This window comes from Octopus bimaculoides, chromosome 1 (genome assembly GCF_046866305.1).
Source record: "Octopus bimaculoides isolate indiv1 chromosome 1, ASM4686630v1, whole genome shotgun sequence".
In the NCBI taxonomy this organism is placed as follows: Eukaryota; Metazoa; Mollusca; class Cephalopoda; order Octopoda; family Octopodidae; genus Octopus; species Octopus bimaculoides.
Window position 1 is genome coordinate 148,316,705 of NC_142928.1, and position 18,172 is coordinate 148,334,876.

The 18,172-nt window shown below is 38.6% G+C and overlaps 1 protein-coding gene across 4 annotated transcripts in view; it reads right to left on the bottom strand.

The window, feature by feature from the left end:
- Nucleotides 1–7,840: 7,840 nt before the first annotated feature.
- LOC106883578 (GATOR complex protein Iml1) overlaps nt 7,841–18,172 on the bottom strand; it is a 137,056-nt gene continuing 126,724 nt past the window's right edge. For all 4 annotated transcript variants that reach the window (XM_089359606.1, XM_052971322.2, XM_052971325.2 and 1 more), the window contains 3 exons: nt 14,376–14,544; nt 10,734–10,794; nt 7,841–8,786 (listed from right to left, as the gene is read on the bottom strand). In XM_089359606.1, coding sequence (XP_089215732.1) covers nt 8,357–8,786; nt 10,734–10,794; nt 14,376–14,544 — 660 coding nt within the window. In that variant the 3' untranslated portion in view covers nt 7,841–8,356. The remainder of the gene's footprint in view (nt 8,787–10,733; nt 10,795–14,375; nt 14,545–18,172) is intronic.

Below are 18,172 nucleotides of genomic sequence, written 5' to 3' on the forward strand. Positions count from 1 at the left end.
TGCTACAAATAGGTGGAGCGGTTGAAGTTGTTTCATGTTTAGTGGACACTAGTGACAAAGTCTCCGATCATGTTTCCGTACTATCAGACGTCTTCAGTGAAGCATAATGATAAAGATGAGTCGCAGAGAGAGAGAGCATGTCTCTGATAAGAGTTTTCAACACCTTTGCCCTCGATCTGAGGCAGACGAGGTTGAACAGCCTGCCGTCCCATCTGGTGCGCAGGAAGATCCCCACCTCCCTGTTGCAGTGCCGAATGTGTGCTTTAAGTGCACAGCGAAGAAAATCCCAGGGATGTTGTAAAAAGAGCTTTGAAAACCCTTGTCATCAACGTTGAGTCCTGGGAAAGCCTCGCAGCTGACCGGCCAACATGGAAAAGAGGCTAATGAGCACAGCAGCAGACAAGCGAGTCAGGCAAAAAGAGCACAGTGACTCCAACAGACCTAAGACCGTATACAAATGTGCTCTATGTGACAGAGACTGTCACTCATGTATAGGTCTGTTTAGCCACCGGAGACACTGAACGTAACAAGGCTACTGCCCATGGTCAGCTCTGACCGAAGGAGGCCCTAAAAATAAAGAGTCGCAGAAACTATTTATACAGATATGCAAATATGCAAGGGAAACAGGCCAATGGCAAGGCAGAGAAAATGCAGTGTGCTAAAGGTTAAACATTATTCAACAATGTTCACCACATCGATACATATTTACACTTGTTTAATTATAGTTATTGTGATAACTTCACTATAAATATAATAATGGTATTTATATCTTTTAGATATTCTGTCACTATTTTGTCACTATGCAATTATTTTTCAGTTTAAGCACACTTCCAGAAAGTCACTTACAAAGCAAATACTACTCTGGCTAATAAATAAATAAATAAATAAATAAATAAAGTCGTCTACAAAAAAACCTACGAGAATAGTTTAAAATAGTGAATATATTATAATACACTATTCGCGATTATAGACTCTCCCGCACACACATACACACTAACACACACATATATACACACACTCTCAAACACACACCTATACACTCAGACACACGATGACGTATACAAATCCACACCAGTTGTTAAGCGGTGAGGATAATAAATAAATACACAAATATACAAAGCGATTCAACAAAGGAGACCGATAGAATAAGTACTAGACTTAAGGATAAGTACTAGGGGCGATTTGTTCGACTAAAATCCCTTCAAAGCAGTGCTCCAGTTTCGTCGTAGTCCAAGGACTGAAACAAGAGATAAAAGATATACAGAGGCAAATTGACCGAATCGCTAGTGTAGTGGTTCCCAAAGTGGGCGGTACTGCCCCCCGCCTGAAGGCAGTGGAAAGATCCAGGGGGAAGGCAGTGGAAAGATCCAGGGGGAAGGCATTGAAGAAAAGTGGGGCGATAATAGAGTAGCCGAAAGGGGACAAAGGATGTAAAAAAAAGAAAATAATGGATTAATTAGGTTAAGTTTTATTTGTGAAATACAGTTATTTTGAATTTGATGCAGAAAGGGGTTTACGTTTATGGTGGCAAATAGGCGGGAGGAGCTAGGGTTCCAAGCGGGGCGGCACCCGAAAAAGTTTGAGAACCATTACGCTAGAACATTCAGTAAAATGCTACACGGACACGGTTTTTGTTCCGACTCACTGCATTTTAAGTTCAAGTCCCAGTGAGGTTAACTTTGTCTTTCAATCATTCAAGATTGATAAATAAAGTACCTATAGAAGATGTTGGATTAATGGAATTGGTAGAATGTCTGACGGTAGCTTTGGGATATCTGTGCTGGCCCTATTGCGTTCTGATGGCAACGCCTGCGGCAATACTTGTGCCGAATTATAACGGCCTGAGTCTTTTCCTTGAACAACATCGACGGTGTCGACAGAAGAGACCGGCATACGTGGCCAACGGTTTGTCGTTCATAGAAAGTAATAAACCTGCCCAAGTTTGCTCATACAGGTGCAGATGAAGGGTTAATCCTGACAGACTGAGGTCCTGTCTTTTAACTTTTAATTGTTTTAGTCATTAGATTGCGGCCATCCTGGGGCACTGCCCTGAAGAACTTTGAGTTGAATGAATCGACTCCAATAGTTTTTTTTCTTTTTTTTTTTTATCCTGGTACTTATTCTATCGATCTGTTTTGCCGAACCGCTCAGGTACAGTTCTGAAGGGTTTAGTCGAACAAATCGCCCCCAGTACTTATTTTTGAGTCTGATACTTATTCTATCAGATTTTGCAGTCGAACCTCTAAGTTACAGGGATGTAAACAAAACATCACCGGTTGTCAAGCGATGGAGACCAAACATATAGTCAGAATAGTTGGTTGAAGTTTGTTTTTCATGGGTTCGCAGGTGAGATTTGAGGCCAGCCACAGACAGGCATGGTCTGTCACAGACTGTGCACACAAAAAGGTCCTTGTCATTCACCTTCTCGATCTTTACATTCTTCCTTAAATATCTTTTGAGTCTTGCTTGCGTTATCCTGGCCTCTTCAAACGCTTTCATTCCATTCCACACTTTTGTTCGCCATCCAACTCGATCTGAAGCGAGGGTTTCTATATCTTCTGGAACCATTCCAAGTGATTTCATAATAGTCCTTAGGCCACCCTTAAACATTTTTTTAGGTTTATGCCGATAGCGTTTCCCCTCTGCAAACTCACCATAAAACAGCTGTTTTATGGTGTCACATACATACATACATACATATATACATACATATGTTTGTGTGTGTGTGTGTGTGTGTGTGTAAAATTTAATTAATGACAAAGGACAAGAAATTATGCAATGAACTCCATTAGCTCACAGCTATTTCTGCTATAAGATGCAGAGCACTCAGAGCTGAGAGCATGTGCATACTCGACTGGTGATTTATTCTGAAGCATATCTTCATGTGCGTGCGCGCGTGTGTATGTGTGTTTACGCACACAATGAATTTCGACATAGTTTCCGCCTACCAAATTCACCAATAATAAAGCATTGTCCACCTAGAAAACATTTGCCCAAAGTGCTACACAGTGGGACTGAACTTGTAACTATGTGGTTGCAAAGTAAACTTCTTAAACACACAGCCATGTCTGTATCTATATACAGAAGAATAACCTATGGATATCATCTACATCGAAAACCACCAACTAAGTAAGAGCTAGCACGTTATTTCACTCTTATTTTGTAACAGTATTTTATACACCAAAATGTCAAGTTAATATTGTCGTACATCTAAGACCTATCACTAACACGCTTTTTTCCATACGGTTTCTGTCAAGAAAAAAGGACTCTCTCCTTGCACTTCGTAGGTTCTGTGATAACTAATCAAATTGATGCGGTTGATGTTCAGTTTGAATAGCTGCAAGTCATCACTTGCGGGAAAAACAGGGGTGAGAAAGGTACTCCAGAGGGTTGGCCGCCTGAGGATAAAGGTCTGAAAATGTTGCTAGTAACGGGATTAGGATTTGAGGCACATGTTGGATGACGGGATGAGATAAGCTGGCTGTATCAGCAGTGATACTCAACTAGCTAGGTCTCCGAAGACGAGGCTTTATACTAACGATTGAATAATCATGGTGACAGATATGTTTGCTGACTCCAGGTAGGTTACTGAGTTCTTCCAGCTCAGCTGGGTGGATTTCTTTTCAGTAACGGTTTTCAATATGTGACAGCAACGCCATTACTGGATAGAATAAAGATAAGCGCTGTTTTCAAAGATAAGGATACAGTGAGTCTATTAAATCAATGATATTTATTTATTTTATTGCCCCTGGAACGATAAAAGCAAAGTTGATTCAAGCAGATGACTGCAATTCAATAATATTTTCTCACATAAATATGAAGCTTCAAATGATATTGTTAACACTTTGCTTTTGAGTAAGATATCTGTCGCTTGAAATTAGCTATCATCGGTTAGATTACCCTGAAAACTGCTCAGGTGGTTACAAAGCTATATTCAAGGAAGATCCATCAGGCCAATTTTCTGATCTGTCAACTCACAAACGTCGAATGCACAAGATCCAATAATTGATCTGTTTTTATCCTCAGTTTTCACTAGGGATCTTTTATCGTCTTCAAGAATTAACTGTTTCTGAACATTGATGATTGCACGCTATTTCAACCAATAAAATATAATCAGCAGATAAAAGTGACCTTGTAGCAGATAGCTGTGACCTTGTCAGGATGAAAGCCAGAGCAGATGACTAGAAATTAACATTTGAGATATCAAACAACAAATCAAGGAAAAGACCATCAAACCGTAAATTGCCCTTTGGAAATTGTAAGCTGTTTGTGAAAAAGCAACTTGAAATTCTTGGTATTGCTATTGGCAACGAACTTGCGTAAGAAGAGTATGTTTCCAACAGTTTTGACAGAAATACACAGATTTTTGTGCATGCGCGCGTGCGTCTGTGTGTGGGGGGGGTGGAGGTGCGTGCGTGCATGCTTCGCCATAGAAAACCGCTTAACAGAACAGAATCAATGTCTACCTATAAAAATCTGAAATACCATAGATAACAAACGTGTCTCTTGGATCAACGCTTCATATAACATATTCACTGAGAAGAAGGAAGCCTTTATATCGTTGTTCGATCTGCTATGAATAGCAGCCAAATGTCCTCAAATATCGTTTAAACATAAAAGATATACAACTTGCTAGCTGTCGGAGGAAGAAGCTTTGTAGTAGCAATAGAATAATTACGGTTGAAGGGAACATATTTGCTGACTAGAGGTTTGTCAGTGAGTCTTTGCTGATGGTCACGACTGGAATGCTTTTGATCATAAACCCACCCGATCAGAGTAGACCTAGAGCTGAACAACAGCGACAACAATAATCTTCTAGAAATTGCAGCCAGATCTCCTTTGAATCACAAGCTATCCAGTTAAATAGAGAAGGAAGCATTGAATAATGCAGTTCTAAATCCATTATGTCTGAAAAAGTATGATGGTCATGGCTGAAACGCCTTTCATCATAGCAGAAATGAAGACTAGACAACAATCCATCAATCAATCTTGACGGGTGACTTGCCCAGACCAATACAACTTTTCCACGTTAGGCGTCTTGATCGAGCGATGAGACATGATTGTCTGACCTGAATTTTAGACACACTGATCTTCTGCTAGCTAAAATATCTGATCCGCGCACACAGCTACAGAAGAAAGCAGTAGTTCACTAACTGAACTGGTTGATCCTAGCCGTTGCTAAGTTGTTTGTTCATCCGCTCAACATCTAATGATAATTCGGCATTGATTCAGTAATTTCATTTGCTGAAATAGTTAAAATCCACCATGCTGCAACCCATGATTTCAGCATGGTGGTTTCATTCTATTTAATCCAAAGCTGAGACCCTCAGAGTAAACTAAGGAACAATAGTTGCTTAGAAGTGATTTCACACTCTGCAAAACTCTGGAACTCCTGAACCAGACTCTCATTACATTAAGCAACAACTGAATTCATTTTTTTTTTTAAATCACGATAACTGAAGCTAGTAAAACTAAGGTTGCAAAACTAAAAGGCTTGTCGTCAGTAATTTACTTGAAGGAAATGATAAGTTGCTGTATCAACAGTTTTCTGCCAACTTAACGATGACTAACATATTTATTCTGTGTATTTTCCAACAGATTCGAATGCAAATAAGCTAATCACTGTTGTGTTCGTCACAGAACAGCTTCTCCTTTTCAATGTATATTTGTAATATATTGGTTTCATAAGTACAAGGGATTCTGCGATACCAGTGTTTAGACATGTTATATCTCGTCAGCCCAACGAACATTTTGTTCGCTGATCCGTGCTGATATCTTCCAACCGGTAATAAATCGTTATTTGTTCGACGAACAGCGACAGTCAAAACGATGACTTGCATAGTTATTCTGTTCTAGTTATACTGTTCCAGTAAATTTAGCACGCCGGACAAAATGCTTAGTGGTATTTCATCTGTCTTTACGTTCTGAGTTCAAATTCCGCTCGAGTCAAGGCATAGAATGCAACCCCCAATATCAGCAGCGAGGCCCGACAGCATATGCTGGATTACTCCTGCTACATCATGCTGGTTCCATACCCCTTTGAGCAACATTAAAATTCACTCATCTGTCCACAAACACTCTCCATGCTTTCCTATAATTTATAAACTCTCTTGCCTCTCTCACTCCAACATCTCTAACCACCAAAGCTTTCCTCATTCCATCCACCTACACAAACCGAAGTCTGCCTCTGGTTCTGTTGCCTACTACTTCAGCCTTCATCACCCTCCTTACCATCCTCTCCGTGGGGCCAAACTACCTCAACATTCGTCTATCCAATTTGGTTGTTAGCTTTTCTCTCATTCCTGCTGGTCTTCGCACCTCCTCGTTCCTCAGCTTGTCCATCCACGTCACACCAACCATAGCCCTCAGACATCTCATCTCAAACAACCTGTAGCTTTCTGTGAATGTCGGACTGTACGCAACCCTTCCTTCGTCAAGAATTCAATGATGGCACGCACGTTGATTCTGCTTAGACCTCGTTATTTGCATGCAAGGGAAAACTGAAAGAGGTACTATACACGAAGTGTTATTCTACAATCACGCACAATTTGGACGACTTACATCAGTTAATAAAGCAGTTACGTCCTCTTTTGCATTATTTTCTGTTCAACCCTCGTATTAATGGATTCCATGGATAATTACTTTACATTGGAGACACCAGCGAAGGAGGATTTATACATCTAAATTTTCTTAGACTGCTCCATACCGTCTTAAAACAGGAAGGATACATTACACAGATTAGTCCTGCTTATACAAAAACATGGTTGGAAAGCTTTTGGTAACAGGTTTGTTTGATCAGGACTGATCTGGAGCTAAACAACAGCAACATTATAAATCATCATCGTCGTTTAACGTCCGCTTTCCATGCTAGCATGGGTTGGACGATTTGACTGTGGACTGGTGAACCAGGAGGCGACACCAGGCTCCAATCTGATTTGGCAGAGTTTCTACAGCTGGATGCCCTTCCTAACGCCAACCACTCCGAGAGTGTAGTGGGTGCTTTTACGTGCCACCGGCACGAGGGTCAGTCAGGCGGTACCGGCGACGGCCACGCTCGAAATGGTGTATTTTACGTGCCACCTGCACAGGAGCCAGTCTATCGGCACTGGCAAATGTCTTTTCATGTGTCACTGGCACAAGTGTCAGGAAGGCGACGTTGGTAACGATCACGCTGGTGCTATTTACGTGCCACCGGCACGGAATCCAGACAGCTGCTCTGGCAACGATCGCTGATATTTGACAGTGTTAAAAGTGATTGGCGTGGTGTTTGATAGCATCTCCAGTGGATAGTATCTGACACTGTCTGCAGAGAATACTGTTTGACAGTGTCTATAATGGATGGTGTTTGACAGTGTCTATAATGGATGGTGTTTGATAGTGTCTACAGTAAATGGTATTTGACAGTGCCTCCAGTGGAAGGTATTTAACAGTGCCTGTAGAGATTGGTGCTTGATGGCGTCTATAGTGAAAAATGTTTGACTGGTGTCTAACAGTGTTTACAACAGGTAGTGTTTCATAGGGTCTACAAATATATGCAGTTTGATACTGTCTACAGTGGATAGTGGTTGATAGTGTCTGCACTTTAATTTTTTTCCACTTAATCATATTTCTACCAAATATTTGTAACTGTTCCGTAAAATTAGATTTGACTATTGATTCAACATTTGTCTTAACATATTCCTATTGTGATAATCATGAATATTTACTTGTTTTTAACAAATTCCAAATATTTGTTTATTCTCTGTATGGGTCTATGTGTCACTTTGATAAGTGCCTCTAAAATTTTAACAAATACTAAGTTATAGCAAAATAAAGAATAATGCCAACAAAAACATCAAGGTTTTTTTAATTGAGAACTTTTAATTTTTATTCATTCAAATTCCTAATTTAATTTTTGTAATCAGAAAACAAAAGAATTTTAAATATTCAGAATAATTTATAATTAAGAGAAATTATAACAGCTTGACCTATAATAATAGCAGATTAACTTAGATGCTCAGACTTTGAAAAATGCCAGAGCACAATAATCAGAACACATCCCCTTCAGAACACAGAACATTCAATTATTCTTCCAGAGAAACCATTCCCAGCACCGGTACATTGTTTCCTTTGCAAGTTTTCCATGTCCTTTCTGTTTATTTTTTTTTTATTTTCTACTTTATTTACTTTTTTTTTTCTTTTTTTTTTCAAAACGCAAAGATAATTTAATTATTTTACAAATCTGGTGGGGAAACAATATACATCTCCATTATAGGACTGTCATTAAATACTGATAATTTTCGTAATTAATAAATAATCTGTACAGTCTTCACTAATGACCGCAACCAAATTGAATTCATAAGATTCATTTCTTTGGTCAGGTAACCTCTGAAGAAGAAGCTGAGAAGAACTCATTCCAGAAATTTAAGAGTCGGTTTTCATTGTTGTTACAAAATTTCCTGAAGTCCAAAAGAACTTTGTCTTGAAAGAGTTCATCTCCAGTGAATGTTGTGCGCCATCGCTTGGATAACATATGGTTCCATGACCAAAGAATAGGAAAGTATGCTGACAAAGAATTCTGTTTGTGGCGTAGGTCACCACAGTGTTCAATGTAATTCACAGCAGTTTCTGTTACTTGAGAGGAGGAACGAGTTGACCTTTGTTTGGTACCAAGTTTACAGAGATTGTCGATGGTAGCGAGTATGATGAACATCCCTCCAGAACAGTGAATATACTGTTCAACTTCAATACAGTACCATGGAGATTGGCTGTCATCATTCTGCATCTTCACGCTAATGAAACCAAATCTGAAAGTAAAATAAATAAATGAACGGAACATTATAAAATAAACATAACATGTGACTGCAGTTGCAAAACTTAGTCAAACAGAAAGAACATATGCTAACTTGTGCAATTTATGTAATTAATCCAGAAAGAGATGCAGGAGAAAAAATACAAAACAAACAGAAATTTTATGAGAACTCAGTAAAGCAAAATAAATAACCACTAAAACGAATGGCAATTAGGAAATGGTTCAAAATGTGAATATAGATGTGATAAAAGAGTTCACCTTATATCTTTTACTTCTTTTAGTCATTAGCCTGTGGCCATGCTGGGGCACCGCCTTGAAGAATTTTTAGTCAAATGAATCAAACCCAGTACTTAATTTTTTTTTTTAAGCCTGGTATTTATTCTATCGATCTCTTTTGCTGAACTACTAAGTTACAGGAACATAAACACACCAACACACATCAAAAGAGTTATAGACTGTAGCAAATATTATGCGACGGTAACATATAAAATGCAACGGACTTAATAAGGAAGACAGACTAAGTCACAATTGACAGAAATACAGACATTATACAGGTTCTCAAGTAAAAATATTGATATACTTAAATGTAACTGCTTCTACAAAGACACTTTTGAACCTATATATGGGATCAATAAATGGTGGAGAGGGGCCAATGAGGGTGCTTCTATGAAGCCTACTAGAAATAACAGCTATATCTCTCACGAATCAGTCTTCAATCTTCAAAAAAGAATGATACATTGGATTAATGTATGTGAATAAAAGGAAGGAACTTAGATCCCCAACCACATGGCTCTGGGTTCGGTCCCGTTGCATGACATCTAGGACAAAGTATCTTCTGCTATAGCCTCTGACCAACCAAAGCCCAGTGACTGAATTTGATAGACAGGAACTGAAACACAGCGTATTGTGTGTGTGTGTGTGTGTGTGTGTGTGTGTAAGGACGTATGTCTTTTGTGTTTGTCCTCTATCATCACTTGACAACTGTTGTTGGTATGTTTACATCCCCATTACTTAGCAGTTAAGCCAAAGAAACCAATAGAATAAGTACCAGGGTTGATTTATTCGACTAAAATTCAAGGCAGTGCCCCAACATGGCCACAGTCTAATTACTCTTCAGCAAAGTTTGACAAATACAAGAGACAACTCTAGACATATTTCACTATTATTGAAATTCTTCAGCAGAAATATATTCTTCTGTATCAAGCTGAAACTTTCACTTTTAGGTGCCAGCATGGTTGTGTGGTTAAGAAGCTCAATTTGCAACCACGCGGTTTCAGGTTCAGTTCTACTGCTTGGTACCTTGGGTAAGTGTGATCTATTACAACCCTAGGCTAACCAATGCTTTGTGAGTCAATTTGGTAGACAGAAGCTGTGAAGAAGCTTGTCATATATATATATGGATATAAATGAATAAATATTCAAAAATTATTTATATAGATATTATTGATTGTTATTAGTGGTAAAATGAATAACAACAACAATAATATAAGTAGCTAGCAAGCAAAAGCCAATAAATAGTAAATCCAAAATTTTATAATTAATGTATAATTATAATAGGACACATGATGTGCCAGCATTGCTGTAAAAATCAGAGTCAAAAAAAATGCTCTAAAAAAAAATACCAATCACTGGAAATACAAGCACAAAGGAAATTGGGCAACGAGCAAAGGCATTAACTTACCATCATAGCAGAAAAGATGGAGATATACATACATACATACATACATACATTTATATATATATAAATATATATATATATATATATATATATATATATATATATATATATATATATATATATATACATGCAGAACTAATACTATTTATACTTTAGTTGTTGTACCAGAACCAAACATTGAGAACCAGATATTTTTCCATTCAGTCTATTCCCATATTGTCTCTGGCATAAAATCTATTTTAAAAAATCACCAGAGAACCTTACCTTTTCACAACTGCGGACTGGAATTTCAAGATAATTTTTGTAGTTTCATTAAAATCCTTCCCTGAAGAGAAAGAATGAAAGAAACAATTATTCAAATAACTTTCTAAAAGTCTTTGAGAAGACATGAGAAAGTAGACTATTTATGATTAACACACCTACACACAAACACTGTTAACTTTCATTATACTAAATATATATAATATCACTTGTTAAGATAAACATCCTAAATGCCAAAGTGCATCCAACATTATTTTTGAAGTTTCAAGTAATTTTACAATCATTATTATTTTCATTACTTTTGTTGTAGTTAAGGTGGTGAGCTGGCAGAATCATTACTATGCCAGGAAAAAATGCTGAGAGGTATTTTGTCCATCTTTACATTCTGGGTTCAAATGCTACCAGGGTCAACTCTGCTTTTCCTCTTTTCCATGTCTATAAAATAAGTAGCATTTGAGCACTGAGGTCAATTTAATCGACTTAACTCCTCCCCTGAAATTGCTGGCCTTGTACCAAAAATTTGAGACCATTACTATTACTACTACTACTACTACTACTATAGTGGTGAGTGAACTGGCAGAATCATAAGCATGCCAGACAAAATGTTTAGTGGCATGTCATCTGTCTTTATGTTCTGAGTTCAAATTCTGTCGGAGTTGACTTTACCTTTCATCCTTTTGGGAGACAAACACAAAGATACATACACATGAACATATATATATATATATATATATATATATATATATATATATATTTATATATATATATATATATATATATATATATATCATCATCATCATCATCATCGTTTAACGTCCGCTTTCCATGCTAGCATGGGTTGGACGATTTGACTGAGGACTGGTGAAACCGGATGGCAACACCAGGCTCCAGTCTGATTTGGCAGAGTTTCTACAGCTGGATGCCCTTCCTAACGCCAACCACTCAGAGAGTGTAGTGGGTGCTTTTACGTGTCACCCGCACGAAAACGGCCACGCTCGAAATGGTGTCTTTTATGTGCCACCCGCACAAGCCAGTCCAGGGGCACTGGCAACGATCTCGCTCGAAAATCCTACAGGAGCCAGTCAGGCGGTACTGGCAACGGCCACGCTCAAAATGGTGCATCTCATGTGCCACCCGCACAAGAACCAGTCCAGGGGCACTGGCAACGATCTTACTTGGCTTGCCGGGTCTTCTCACGCACAGCCCATTTCCAAAGGTCTCGGTCCGTAGTCATCGCCTCGGTGAGGCCCAATGTACGAAGGTCTTGCCTCACCACCTCAGCCCAGGTCTTCCTGGGCCTACCTCTTCCACGGGTTCCCTCAACTGTTAGGGTGTGGCACTTTTTCACGCAGCTATCCTCCTCCATTCTCACCACATGTCCATACCAGCGCAATCGTCTCTCTTGCACGCCACAACTGATGCTTCTAATGTTCAGCTTTTCTCTCAAGATACTTACACTCTGACGGGTATTCACATTGACATTACACATCCAACGGAGCATACTGGCTTCATTCCTTGCGAGCTTACGTATGTCCTCAGCAGTTACAGCCCATGTTTCACTGCCATGTAGCATGGTTGTTCGTACGCATGCGTCATACAGTCTGCCTTTTACTCTGAGTGAGAGTCCCTTTGTCGCCAGCAGGGGTAAGAGCTCTCTAAACTTTGCCCAGGCTATTCTTATTCTAGCAGCTACACTTTCAGCGCACCCACCCCCACTACTAACTTGGTCGCCCAGATAGCGGAAGCTATCGACTACCTCTAGTTTTTCACCCTGGAATGAGATAGAAGTTGTTTCCTGTTTGTTTGCAGTCTTTATTGCACCTGAACATCTGCCACAAACAAAAACTAACTTGCTAGTTAACCTGCCTTTGATGTTGCTGCACCTCTTATGTGTCCATAGCTTGCACCGGGTACATCTTATAGAGTTACTACCTACTCCTTTTCTACATACTGAGCAGGGCCATCTACCTGAAGGGGTTTGTGTTTTATCTACCTTCCTACTTATTAGGATTTTGGTTTTAGCTAGGTTGACTCTAAGGCCCTTCAGTTCTAGACCTTGCTTCCACACCTGAAACTTCTCCTCTAGTTCTGATAGTGACTCCGCAATTAGGGCAAGGTCATCAGCATAGAGGAGCTCCCAGGGGCAACCTGTCTTGAACTCCTCTGTGATTGCCTGGAGGACTATGGTAAATAATAGGGGGCTGAGGACGGAACCTTGGTGGACCCCTACCTCTACCCGGAATTCATTGCTGTACTCATTTCCAACCCTCACCTTACTGGCCGCATCTCTGTACATGGCTCGCACAGCTCTCACTAGCCATTCTTCTATCCCAAGTTTCCTCATTGACCACCAACACACACACACACACATACACAACAGGCTTCTTTCAGTTTCTATTTATCAAATCCACTCCCAAGGCTTTGGTCGGCCCAAGGCTATAGTAAAAAACACCTGGCCAAGGTGACACACAATAAACTGAACCCAGAACCATGTGATTGGGAATCAAGCTTCTTACCACAGAGTCACAACTGCACATGTGTACGCATATATATATATATATATATATATATATATATATATATATATATATATATATATATATATATACACACATATATATATTATATATATACACACATATACACAGACATGAAAGAAGTAAATAGACACCCTTATCATCATTAAAATTTATTTAAATCTGGACTGCTGGGCCATAGAGTTACCCGGTTGTGGGGTACTGCCTTTTACCCCCCAAGTCATTTCTGATTAAGCAGACCTATGATCAGAAGCCTTCCAGCCATTACCACCTTATCTTGTTTCAAGGAAAAGTCTATCTAGGACTATATCAATCAATGTGTCCCTCCTTTTTAACCCTTCAGCATTTAAACTGGCCATATCCAGCTCAAATATTCCACTTGTTTTATGTTGAAAGTGACCATATCTTGCCTCTCACACCAACCCTGCAATGTCATTCAAAAAATAAACAATCACATCATAGAGGTCTCGATTCTACGAGAAAATGCAGGATTAATTCAAAACAATGTAAATAAATAAGCATTACATTTGACAGAATGGTCTGAATGCTAAAGGGTCACTGTTAGTAAGGTATGATTTGACCCTGTAGAGTAGTGTTTCAAGCTTTTTACCTTTGCGTAATGCTTAAAATAAATTACATGTCTCAAGGAACCCTTGCACAAAAAGAATTATATACCATATCTTTCCCATATTTTTTTCATCATAGTTCACATGGTAAATATCGCTTGCATGCATACATATGTACATACGTACATACATACATGTGGTTGTTATATTTTTTTTGATAACATAATAGGTTAGACAAGATGATATCTATATTACAATACTGTAGTAACCAATAATATTTTGTGCATGTATAGTAACAGTACGATCATGAAATTAGCATTAGCTTATCTCACTCTTTCTCATGGAACCCCTAGAAACGTTTTGCAGAACCCTAGTGTTCCAGAGAATCCCGGTTGAGAAACGCTGCTGTAGAGATTTCATTGTGTGTGGGTGTGGGCACAAGTTTGTACATGTGTGTGTGTGCAGTGATAAGTTTTTGTGAGTGCAACTGTGCATGCATGCATGCTTATATGTTATTATATGCATCAACAAATAAAGTTTACCTTCGATACACCCTGACGCTAAGCATTTAATACAAGAGAGATCCATTTTTAGTGTAAATGGTCCTCTTAAAGGATCTGATTGAGGCCACTGTGGTAAAGCAAATGGATCCAGAGGTACAGGTAAGAGATGGAACCCGCCGTTCTGGGTTTTCCGAGACCACGTGTAAATCTGAAAAGTAACAAATATTTCAATGGTAAATTAAGCAAACCAAAATGAAAAAAAATGCAATAGCAGAAGTGTTAGTAACCAGATCAAGGATTTATGAAGAAATATTTTCTAAAGTGGTAGGCATTCAGAAGAGTATTCAGTTGTAGAAATCAAAACAGACATTAGAGCTCAACACAGTCCTCTGACCTAACAGATGTTGATAAAACATCCAAATGATACCAGTACGGAATATGGATGCTAAATGATGATGATGATGATGATGATGATGATGATGATGATGATAATGATGATGACGATGACGATGGTGGTTATGATGATGATGATGTTGTTGTTGTTGCTGTTTTTCAAGCCTAAATCAGCACTGCAGCTCACCAGTTCTTTGTAAAACTGTCCAACCCATGCTAATGTGGAAAGCAGACATTAAATAATGATGATGATGATGATGATAATGATGGTGATGATGATGCTGTTGTTGTTGTTGTTATTGTTGTTGTTGTTTGAGCCTAAATCAACTCTGCAGCTCACCAGTTCTCTGTAAAACTGCCCAACCCATGCTAGCATGGAAAGCAGATATTAAATGATGATGATGATGATGATGATGATGACGATGGTGGTGATGACAACGACTCCACAAAGGTGTGATTGTTTCAGTTTTGGACATAAAAACTTGATCTTATTCAGATCAAGTCACTTACCAAACAAGTACAACTCTGAACATAACTAACTTCTGAAAGAACATTAATCCCAATAAAATGAATGTTTGGCAGGGAATAAGAATCCAAAATCAATATTATCAGCAAAATACATTCAATGTTAATAGAAATACCGAATGAAACAAGTTGGAGAAAATCACAATGGAAATAACATTCTAGGTTCTGCCTTTTTTCTTTTTCTTTTGTTTTTTTCAAAAAAATTTTAAACATGGAGAAGTTCAAAATTTAATTTTATTGTTATTATTTAGCTAAACCCAGACAGAAAGTCAAATATGTGCTGACATTTTCAAAAGTGGGCGGATAAACATCGTTTACAATGTTTATCAGCCAACAATGTCCCTCAAACACAATTGTAGTTTTATTTTATCAAAAATTTAGAAAGAAAAATGTTTCAGAAGTTCCACCACAAAATAATTCTTTTTACATTATTCTTATCACCACCACCATCACCACCATCTTCTGGTTTTCCCTGTAGAGAAATCAATGCATGACTACACACACACACACACACACACACACACACACACATAACAATACTGTGCATCAATCCCTTCATTTGTTCCTAATTTGACTAAGTTGATTAAATTAAGATCTTTCTCAGGCAAAAACAGCAATAATAATAATAATAATAATAATAATAATAATAATAATAATAATACTGGTTTCAAATTTTGGCACAAGGCCAGCAATTTCGTGGAGGGGCGGGCGCTTAAGTCAATTGCATTGACCCCAGTAGTCAGCTGGTACTTATTTTATAGATGTCAAAAGGATGAAAGGTCAAGTCGACCTCAGTGGAATTTGAACTTGGAACATAAAGTAGGACTAAATGCTGCTAAGCATTTTGTCCAGCATGCTAACAACTGTACTAACTTGCCACCTCAACAATAATAATCCTTTCTACTACAGGCACAAGGCCTGAAATTTGGGGGGGAGAGGGACTAGTAGATTACATCGACCCCAATGTTTCACTGGTACTTAATTTCTCGATCCCAAAAGAATGAAAGGCAAAGTCAACCCAGGCGGAATTTAAACTCAGAACATAAAGACAGATGAGATGCCACTAAGCATTTTGCCCAGTGTGCCAACGATTCTGGCAGATTAGTCGTTTACAGACTATAACATAAAAGTAGCAAAGTTAAGAAAGTATCTCAATAATGGTACAATGGTAGCATTCGTAGATTTCAATCTGACACAGCTATTCAGACCAGACCTCTGATTATCTCTCCATCCACATTGTTTTTTTCTTTCCCATCACATACTCAGACAGTTGTAAAAACCTCACCAGTTTGTAAATGTCTCCAAAGGTCACAGGTGGTTCTGTCTCTTCTTCTCTGACTAACTTATAAGAAATGAGGACAGAATACATGTTCTTCATTTGTTTATTGCCGGTAAGGCTTGGTGCAGGCATGGCTATGTGGTAAGTTTGCTTCCCAGCCATATGGTTCAATCCCACCACATAGCACCTTGGATGAGTGTCTGCTGCCATAGCCTCAAGCTAACCAAAGCCTTGTGATTGAATATGGTTGATGAAAACTGAAAGAAACCTAGCCATATATCTCCCGATGATGATGATGATTATGTTGTTGTTGTTGTTGTTGTTGTTATTGCTACTGCAGTTTTTATCAGAAGAGGAAAAGTCACACCCTTACATGTGAATATAAAATATTTTTCAATTAGGTTTCAGTGAGACAAGTAAAACGATTCTATTTGAAATGAATAAAAATCTTGGTTAGCCCTGATCAAACACCTATACCCAGGACAATCTTGTCTTCCTCTCTGGAATAGCATACCTCTGATTAATTAACCAATGTCTCTTTAAGACTGAGGTTTAAAGGATATTTAGGTCTTATTTATAGCAGGTCAAGCAACAATGCAAAGTGTCCCTTGTTAGTAGTAATCCATTGTTAATTTCATCATCCTTCTTTAACTGAAGCATCATTATCATCACCATCATCATTTAATGTCCATTGTCCATGCTGACAAGGGTTGGATGGTTTGACCAGAGCTGGCAAGCTGCACCAGACTCCAGTCTGGTTTGGCATGGTATCTACAGCTGGATGCCCTTCCTAATGCCAACCACTTTACAAAGTCTGCTGGATGCTTTTACATGGCACCACATTGGTGCTCTTATGTGGTACTGCACAGGTACTTTTATGTGGAACTGCACGTGCACTTTTACATGGCACTGCACAGGCACTTTTAGGTGGAACTGCACTGGCACTTTTACATGACACCACTATAAGTGCTTTACACCACCAGGCTGTACCAAAAATAGTGCAAAAATGGAAATACTTTTTTTTGCATTAAGTGGCAAGAAAGGTAAGGGAGACAATTCCAAAATGCAAATTAAAAAATGAATGAAAGAACTGACTGGGTTGAGGTAGGTTTGATCTTTGGCAAGTCCAGTGATAACCCAACATGTTTCCATCTTTTTAGACCTCCTCAGCAAAGTTTGAAAAATACAAGAGACAACTCTAGATATATTTCACTATTACTGAAATTCTTCAGCAGAAATATATTCTTCTGTAACAAGATAAAACTTTCTCTTTTAGGTGCCAGTATGGTTGTGTGGTCAAGAAGCTCGATTTGCAACCATGTTGTTTCAGGTTCAGTCCTACTGCATGGCACCTTGGGTAAGTGTGATCTACTACAGCCCTAAGTTGACCAATGCTTTGTGAGTCAATTTGGTAGACAGAAACAGTGAAGAAGCTTGTCGTATGGATGGATGGATGTATGTGTCTGTACTTTTGTGTTTGTCTCCCACTACAGCTTCGTAACAATTATTCTTTTGTTTACATCTCCATAACTTAGTGGTTCAGCAAAAGAGGTCAATAGAATAAGTACCAAACTGTAAAAAAAGAATAATAAGTACTGGAGTCAATTCGTTCAACTAAAGTCCTTTAAGGTGGTGTCCC